General features: G+C 58.1%; 1 protein-coding gene across 1 annotated transcript; it reads right to left on the reverse strand.

Moving 5' to 3' along the window:
* Positions 1–361: 361 nt before the first annotated feature.
* LOC138366067 (collagen alpha-2(IX) chain-like) lies at positions 362–1,862 on the reverse strand. Its single transcript, XM_069326796.1, has 2 exons — positions 970–1,862; positions 362–809 (listed from the first exon to the last, which is right to left on the reverse strand). The coding sequence occupies exons 1-2, from the start codon at positions 1,860–1,862 to the stop codon at positions 362–364; spliced, it is 1,341 nt and encodes a 446-aa protein (XP_069182897.1).
* Between the last annotated feature and the right edge of the window lie 7,284 nt (positions 1,863–9,146).

Here is a 9,146-nt window from a genome sequence, read left to right on the forward strand (position 1 = left end):
CTCTCAGAGCCCTGCATGCCTCGTGGTGCCCAGCATGCCTCTTGGTGCCCTGCATGCCTCCTGGTGCCCTGCATGCCTCGTGGTGCCCAGCATGCCTCTTGGCGCCCTGCATGTGTCTTGGTGCCCTGCATGCCTCTTGGGGCACTGCATGCCTCTTGGTGCCCTGCATGCCTCTTGGTGCCCTGCATGCCTCTTGGTGCTCTGCATGCCTCGTGGTGCCCAGCATGCCTCTTGGTGTCCTGCATGCCTCTTGGTGCACTGCATGCCTCGTGGTGCCCAGCATGCCTCTTGGTGCCCTGCATGCCTCTTGGTGCCCTGCATGCCTCTCAGAGCCCTGCATGCCTCGTGGTGCCCAGCATGCCTATTGGTGCCCTGCTTGCCTCTTGGTGCCCTGCATGCCTCTTGGTGCCCTGCATGCCTCGTGGTGCCCAGCATGCCTCTTGGTGCCCTGCATGCCTCTTGGTGCCCTGCATGCCTCGTGGTGCCCAGCATGTCTATTGGTGCCCTGCATGTCTCTTGGTGCCCTGCATGCCTCGTGGTGCCCAGCATGCCTCTTGGTGTCCTGCATGCCTCTTGGTGCCCTGTATGTTTCTTGGTGCCCTGTATGTCTCTTGAGGCCCTGTATGCCTCTTGGTGCCCTGTATGCCTCTTGGTGCCCTGCATGCCTCTTGGTGCCCTGTATGCCTCTTGGTGCCCTGCATGCCTCTTGGTGCCCTGTATGTCTCTTGGTGCCCAGTATGTCTCTTGAGGCCCTGTATGCCTCTTGGTGCCCTGTATGCCTCTTGGTGCCCTGCATGCCTCTTGGTGCCCTGCATGCCTCGTGGTGCCCTGCATGCCTCTTGGTGCCCTGCATGCCTCTTGGTGCCCTGCATGCCTCTTGGTGCCCTGCATGCCTCTTGGTGCCCTGCATGCCTCTTGGTGCCCTGTATGCCTCTTGGTGCCCTGTATGCCTCTTGGTGCCCTGCATGCCTCTTGGTGCCCTGCATGCCTCTTGGTGCCCTGTATGCCTCCTGGTGCCCTGTATGCCTCTTGGTGCCCTGTATGTCTCTTGGTGCCCTGTATGTCTCTTGAGGCCCTGTATGCCACTTGGTGCCCTGTATGCCTCTTGGTGCCCTGCATGCCTCTTGGTGCCCTGCATGCCTCGTGGTGCCCTGCATGCCTCTTGGTGCCCTGCATGTCTCTTGGGGCCCTGCATGCCTCGTGGTGCCCAGCATGCCTCTTGGTTCCCTGCATGCCTCTTGGTGCCCTACATGCCTCGTGGTGCCCTGCATGCCTCTTGGTGCCCTGCATGCCTCTTGGTGCCTTGTATGTCTCTTGGGGCCCTGCATGCCTCGTGGTGCCCTGCATGCCTCTTGGTGCCCTGCATGCCTCTTGGTGCCCTGTATGTCTCTTGGTGCCCTACATGCCTCGTGGTGCCCTGCATGCCTCGTGGTGCCCAGCATGCCTCTTGGTGCCCTGCATTCCCTCGTGGTGCCCAGCATGCCTCTTGGTGCCCTGCATGCCTCGTGGTGCCCAGCATGCCTCTTGGTGCCCTGCATTCCCTCGTGGTGCCCTGCATGCCTCTTGGTGCCCTGCATGCCTCTTGGTGCCCTGTATGCCTCTTGGTGCCCTGTATGCCTCTTGGTGCCCTGCATGCCTCTTGGTGCCCTGCATGCCTCTTGGTGCCCTGTATGTCTCGTGGGGCCCTGTATGCCTCTTGGTGCCCTGTATGCCCCTTGGTGCCCTGTATGTCTCTTGGTGCCCTGCATGCCTCTTGGTGCCCTGTATGTCTCTTGGTGCCCAGTATGTCTCTTGAGGCCCTGTATGCCTCTTGGTGCCCTGTATGCCTCTTGGTGCCCTGCATGCCTCTTGGTGCCCTGCATGCCTCGTGGTGCCCTGCATGCCTCTTGGTGCCCTGCATGCCTCTTGGTGCCCTGCATGCCTCTTGGTGCCCTGCATGCCTCTTGGTGCCCTGCATGCCTCTTGGGGCACTGCATGCCTCTTGGTGCCCTGCATGCCTCTTGGGGCACTGCATGCCTCTTGGTGCCCTGCATGCCTCTCAGAGCCCTGCATGCCTCGTGGTGCCCAGCATGCCTCTTGGTGCCCTGCATGCCTCCTGGTGCCCTGCATGCCTCGTGGTGCCCAGCATGCCTCTTGGCGCCCTGCATGTGTCTTGGTGCCCTGCATGCCTCTTGGGGCACTGCATGCCTCTTGGTGCCCTGCATGCCTCTTGGTGCCCTGCATGCCTCTTGGTGCTCTGCATGCCTCGTGGTGCCCAGCATGCCTCTTGGTGTCCTGCATGCCTCTTGGTGCACTGCATGCCTCGTGGTGCCCAGCATGCCTCTTGGTGCCCTGCATGCCTCTTGGTGCCCTGCATGCCTCTCAGAGCCCTGCATGCCTCGTGGTGCCCAGCATGCCTATTGGTGCCCTGCTTGCCTCTTGGTGCCCTGCATGCCTCTTGGTGCCCTGCATGCCTCGTGGTGCCCAGCATGCCTCTTGGTGCCCTGCATGCCTCTTGGTGCCCTGCATGCCTCGTGGTGCCCAGCATGTCTATTGGTGCCCTGCATGTCTCTTGGTGCCCTGCATGCCTCGTGGTGCCCAGCATGCCTCTTGGTGTCCTGCATGCCTCTTGGTGCCCTGTATGTTTCTTGGTGCCCTGTATGTCTCTTGAGGCCCTGTATGCCTCTTGGTGCCCTGTATGCCTCTTGGTGCCCTGCATGCCTCTTGGTGCCCTGTATGCCTCTTGGTGCCCTGCATGCCTCTTGGTGCCCTGTATGTCTCTTGGTGCCCAGTATGTCTCTTGAGGCCCTGTATGCCTCTTGGTGCCCTGTATGCCTCTTGGTGCCCTGCATGCCTCTTGGTGCCCTGCATGCCTCGTGGTGCCCTGCATGCCTCTTGGTGCCCTGCATGCCTCTTGGTGCCCTGCATGCCTCTTGGTGCCCTGCATGCCTCTTGGTGCCCTGCATGCCTCTTGGTGCCCTGTATGCCTCTTGGTGCCCTGTATGCCTCTTGGTGCCCTGCATGCCTCTTGGTGCCCTGCATGCCTCTTGGTGCCCTGTATGCCTCCTGGTGCCCTGTATGCCTCATGGTGCCCTGTATGTCTCTTGGTGCCCTGTATGTCTCTTGAGGCCCTGTATGCCACTTGGTGCCCTGTATGCCTCTTGGTGCCCTGCATGCCTCTTGGTGCCCTGCATGCCTCGTGGTGCCCTGCATGCCTCTTGGTGCCCTGCATGTCTCTTGGGGCCCTGCATGCCTCGTGGTGCCCAGCATGCCTCTTGGTTCCCTGCATGCCTCTTGGTGCCCTACATGCCTCGTGGTGCCCTGCATGCCTCTTGGTGCCCTGCATGCCTCTTGGTGCCTTGTATGTCTCTTGGGGCCCTGCATGCCTCGTGGTGCCCAGTATGTCTCTTGAGGCCCTGTATGCCTCTTGGTGCCCTGTATGCCTCTTGGTGCCCTGCATGCCTCTTGGTGCCCTGCATGCCTCGTGGTGCCCTGCATGCCTCTTGGTGCCCTGCATGCCTCTTGGTGCCCTGCATGCCTCTTGGTGCCCTGCATGCCTCTTGGTGCCCTGCATGCCTCTTGGGGCACTGCATGCCTCTTGGTGCCCTGCATGCCTCTTGGGGCACTGCATGCCTCTTGGTGCCCTGCATGCCTCTCAGAGCCCTGCATGCCTCGTGGTGCCCAGCATGCCTCTTGGTGCCCTGCATGCCTCCTGGTGCCCTGCATGCCTCGTGGTGCCCAGCATGCCTCTTGGCGCCCTGCATGTGTCTTGGTGCCCTGCATGCCTCTTGGGGCACTGCATGCCTCTTGGTGCCCTGCATGCCTCTTGGTGCCCTGCATGCCTCTTGGTGCTCTGCATGCCTCGTGGTGCCCAGCATGCCTCTTGGTGTCCTGCATGCCTCTTGGTGCACTGCATGCCTCGTGGTGCCCAGCATGCCTCTTGGTGCCCTGCATGCCTCTTGGTGCCCTGCATGCCTCTCAGAGCCCTGCATGCCTCGTGGTGCCCAGCATGCCTATTGGTGCCCTGCTTGCCTCTTGGTGCCCTGCATGCCTCTTGGTGCCCTGCATGCCTCGTGGTGCCCAGCATGCCTCTTGGTGCCCTGCATGCCTCTTGGTGCCCTGCATGCCTCGTGGTGCCCAGCATGTCTATTGGTGCCCTGCATGTCTCTTGGTGCCCTGCATGCCTCGTGGTGCCCAGCATGCCTCTTGGTGTCCTGCATGCCTCTTGGTGCCCTGTATGTTTCTTGGTGCCCTGTATGTCTCTTGAGGCCCTGTATGCCTCTTGGTGCCCTGTATGCCTCTTGGTGCCCTGCATGCCTCTTGGTGCCCTGTATGCCTCTTGGTGCCCTGCATGCCTCTTGGTGCCCTGTATGTCTCTTGGTGCCCAGTATGTCTCTTGAGGCCCTGTATGCCTCTTGGTGCCCTGTATGCCTCTTGGTGCCCTGCATGCCTCTTGGTGCCCTGCATGCCTCGTGGTGCCCTGCATGCCTCTTGGTGCCCTGCATGCCTCTTGGTGCCCTGCATGCCTCTTGGTGCCCTGCATGCCTCTTGGTGCCCTGCATGCCTCTTGGTGCCCTGTATGCCTCTTGGTGCCCTGTATGCCTCTTGGTGCCCTGCATGCCTCTTGGTGCCCTGCATGCCTCTTGGTGCCCTGTATGCCTCCTGGTGCCCTGTATGCCTCTTGGTGCCCTGTATGTCTCTTGGTGCCCTGTATGTCTCTTGAGGCCCTGTATGCCACTTGGTGCCCTGTATGCCTCTTGGTGCCCTGCATGCCTCTTGGTGCCCTGCATGCCTCGTGGTGCCCTGCATGCCTCTTGGTGCCCTGCATGTCTCTTGGGGCCCTGCATGCCTCGTGGTGCCCAGCATGCCTCTTGGTTCCCTGCATGCCTCTTGGTGCCCTACATGCCTCGTGGTGCCCTGCATGCCTCTTGGTGCCCTGCATGCCTCTTGGTGCCTTGTATGTCTCTTGGGGCCCTGCATGCCTCGTGGTGCCCTGCATGCCTCTTGGTGCCCTGCATGCCTCTTGGTGCCCTGTATGTCTCTTGGTGCCCTACATGCCTCGTGGTGCCCTGCATGCCTCGTGGTGCCCAGCATGCCTCTTGGTGCCCTGCATTCCCTCGTGGTGCCCAGCATGCCTCTTGGTGCCCTGCATGCCTCGTGGTGCCCAGCATGCCTCTTGGTGCCCTGCATTCCCTCGTGGTGCCCTGCATGCCTCTTGGTGCCCTGCATGCCTCTTGGTGCCCTGCATGCCTCTTGGTGCCCTGTATGTCTCGTGGGGCCCTGTATGCCTCTTGGTGCCCTGTATGCCCCTTGGTGCCCTGTATGTCTCTTGGTGCCCTGTATGTCTCTTGGTGCCCTGTATGCCTCGTGGTGCCCTGCATGCCTCGTGGCGCCCTGCATGCCTCTTGGTGCCCTGCATGCCTCTTGGTGCCCTGTATGTCTCTTGGGGCCCTGAATGCCTCTTGGTGCCCTGTATGCCACTTGGTGCCCTGTATGTCTCTTGGTGCCCTGTATGTTTCTTGGGGCCCTGTATGCCTCGTGGTGCCCTGCATACCTCGTGGCGCCCTGCATGCCTCTTGGTGCCCTGTATGTCTCTTAGGGCCCTGTATGCCTCTTGGTGCCCAGCATGTCTCTTGGTGCCCTGCATGCCTCTTGGTGCCCTGCATGCCTCTTGGTGCCCAGCATGCCTCGTGGTGCCCTGCATGCCTCTTGGTGCCCTGCATGCCTCTTGGTGCCCTGTATGTCTCTTGGGGTCCTGCATGCCTCGTGGTGCCCAGCATGCCTCTTGGTTCCCTGCATGCCTCTTGGTGCCCTGCATGCCTCGTGGTGCCCTGCATGCCTCTTGGTGCCCTGTATGTCTCTTGGGGCCCTGCATGTCTCGTGGTGCCCTGCATGCCTCTTGGTGCCCTGCATGCCTCTTGGTGCCCTGCATGCCTCGTGGTGCCCTGCATGCCTCTTGGTGCCCTGCATGCCTCTTGGTGCCCTGCATGCCTCTTGGTGCCCTGCATACCTCTTGGTGCCCTGTATGTCTCTTGGGGCCCTGCATGCCTCGTGGTGCCCTGCATGCCTCTTGGTTCCCTGCATGCCTCTTGGTGCCCTGCATGCCTCGTGGTGCCCTGCATGCCTCTTGGTTCCCTGCATGCCTCTTGGTGCCCTGCATGCCTCGTGGTGCCCTGCATGCCTCTTGGTGCCCTGCATGCCTCTTGGTGCCCTGCATGCCTCTTGGTGCCCTGCATGCCTCTTGGTGCCCTGTATGTCTCTTGGGGCCCTGCATGCCTCGTGGTGCCCTGCATGCCTCTTGGTGCCCTGCATGCCTCTTGGTGCCCTGCATGCCTCTTGGTGCCCTGCATGCCTCTTGGTGCCCTGTATGTCTATTGGTGCCCTGCATGCCTCTTGGGGCCCTGCATGCCTCGTGGTGCCCTGCATGCCTCTTGGTGCCCTGCATGCCTCTTGGTGCCCTGCATGCCTCTTGGGGCCCTGCATGCCTCTTGGGGCCCTGCATGCCTCTTGGTGCCCTGCATGCCTCTTGGGGCCCTGCATGCCTCTTGGGGCCCTGCAAGCCTCTTGGTGCCCTGCATGCCTCTTGGTATCCATGCACCAAGAACACCTCTTGGTGCTCTTGATGAGCTCCATCTGTAACAGTGAGACACGACCCTTGAAGAACACCTGCTGTAACAGTGAGACACGACCCTTGTGGAACACCTGCTGTAGGAGTGAGACACGACCCTTGAGGAACACCTGCTGTTGGAGTGAGACACGACCCTTGAGGAACACCTGATGTAACAGTGAGACACGACCCATGAGGAACACCTGCTGTAGGAGTGAGACACGACCCTTGAGGAACACCTGCTGTAGGAGTGAGACACGACCCTTGAGGAACACCTGATGTAACAGTGAGACACCACCCTTGAGGAACACCTGCTGTAGGAGTGAGACACGACCCTTGAGGAACACCTGCTGTAGGAGTGAGACACGACCCTTGAGGAACACCTGCTGTAGGAGTGAGACACGACCCTTGAAGAACACCTGCTGTAACAGTGAGACACGACCCTTGAGGAACACCTGCTGTAACAGTGAGACACGACCCTTGAGGAACACCTGCTATAGGAATGAGACACGACCCTTGAGGAACACCTGCTGTAACAGTGAGACAGGACCCTTGAGGAACACCTGCTGTAGCAGTGAGACACGACCCTTAAGGAACACCTGCTGTAGCAGTGAGACACGACCCTTGAGGAACACCTGCTGTAGCAGTGAGACAGGACCCTTGAGGAACACCTGCTGTAACAGTGAGACACGACCCTTGAGGAACACCTGCTGTAGGAGTGAGACACGACCCTTGAGGAACACTTGCTGTAGGAGTGAGACACGACCCTTGAGGAACACCTGCTGTTGCAGTGAGACACGACCCATGAGGAACACCTGCTGTAGGAGTGAGACACGACCCTTGAGGAACACCTGCTGTAGGAGGGAGACACGACCCTTGAGGAACACCTGCTGTAGGAGTGAGACACGACCCTTGAGGAACACCTGATGTAGCAGTGAGACACGACCTCTGAGGAACACCTGCTGTAGCAGTGAGACACGACCCTTGAGGAACAACTGCTGTAACAGTGAGACACGACCCTTGAGGAACACCTGCTGTAGCAGTGAGACACGACCCTTGAGGAACACCTGCTGTAGCAGTGAGAACCGACCCTTGAGGAACACCTGCTGTAGGAGTGAGACACGACCCTTGAGGAACACCTGCTGTAGGAGTGAGACACGACCCTTGAGGAACACCTGATGTAGCAGTGAGACACGACCTCTGAGGAACACCTGCTGTAGCAGTGAGACACGACCCTTGAGGAACACCTGATGTAGCAGTGAGACACGACCCTTGAGGAACACCTGATGTAGCAGTGAGACACGACCCTTGAGGAACACCTGATGTAGCAGTGAGACACGACCCTTGAGGAACACCTGATGTAGCAGTGAGACACGACCCTTGAGGAACACCTGATGTAGCAGTGAGACACGACCCTTGAGGAACACCAGATGTAGCAGTGAGACACGACCCTTGAGGAACACCTGATGTAGCAGTGAGACACGACCCTTGAGGAACACCTGATGTAGCAGTGAGACACGACCCTTGAGGAACACCTGATGTAATAGTGAGACACGACCCTTGAGGAACACCTGATGTAATAGTGAGACACGACCCTTGAGGAACACCTGATGTAGCAGTGAGACACGACCCTTGAGGAACACCTGATGTAGCAGTGAGGCACGACCCTTGAGGAACACCTGATGTAATAGTGAGACATGACCCTTGAGGAACACCTGATGTAATAGTGAGACACGACCCTTGAGGAACAGCAGCAGTAGTGTGAATGGCTCTAGAGTCTTTATGCAAAATAACGTTGTATTTTCATATTATTTTAGGAAATTACTTAATCACAAAACAATTTGAAAAACTTAATATATAGCATAACGTATTTTGATAAGAGCATCTCTTGTTGATATAGCACAACTGTGGCGATCAACCAATATGACAATTAAGTCGTACTAAGTTTTGATTTGATATAAATTTAACATTAATAACCTAGATACATTTGATGGTATAAATATTTATAACTTCCAATGTTTCAATATTAAACTTTTTGTGAAGTCTTGTGACGCTGAGGCCAGAAGACTTAGCACTTGAAAACATTAATTTATTGGTTGATCTGTTCCCCTCTCTTTTCTCTTTGTAGCAGTAAGTGAGTGAGCATCTTGCATCATAATAATATACATATGAATAGTTCACAATGTATATAATGATATGTAATGATGTAATGCGTATTTAATTAAACCTTCATTAACTTTCAGTGGGTGATGTGTGGGTGGGAGTGCGAGTCTCTAACTGGATGAGTTCTGGGGTGTTGGTCAACTCATCACAGTGGCACTCAGGGGAGCCCAACAACGGCCCCACTGCGTGCTCCCGCCTGGCCGCCCGCCCCAGCACCCCGGCCGGCAAGACCTATCTGCTCGCTGACGATTACTGTTATAGAGTCTACACTTTCCTATGTCAAAAGTAGAGAGTTCACACAATGATGAGACTGCTTGACTTCACCATGTATCAGAGTCTAGGAGTAACCTGGGTCACAAGATGACGTCTAAAATGAGCAAGACCTACACACTGGTGC

The sequence above is a fragment of the Procambarus clarkii genome, chromosome 2 (assembly GCF_040958095.1).
Source record: "Procambarus clarkii isolate CNS0578487 chromosome 2, FALCON_Pclarkii_2.0, whole genome shotgun sequence".
NCBI lineage: Eukaryota > Metazoa > Arthropoda > Malacostraca > Decapoda > Cambaridae > Procambarus > Procambarus clarkii.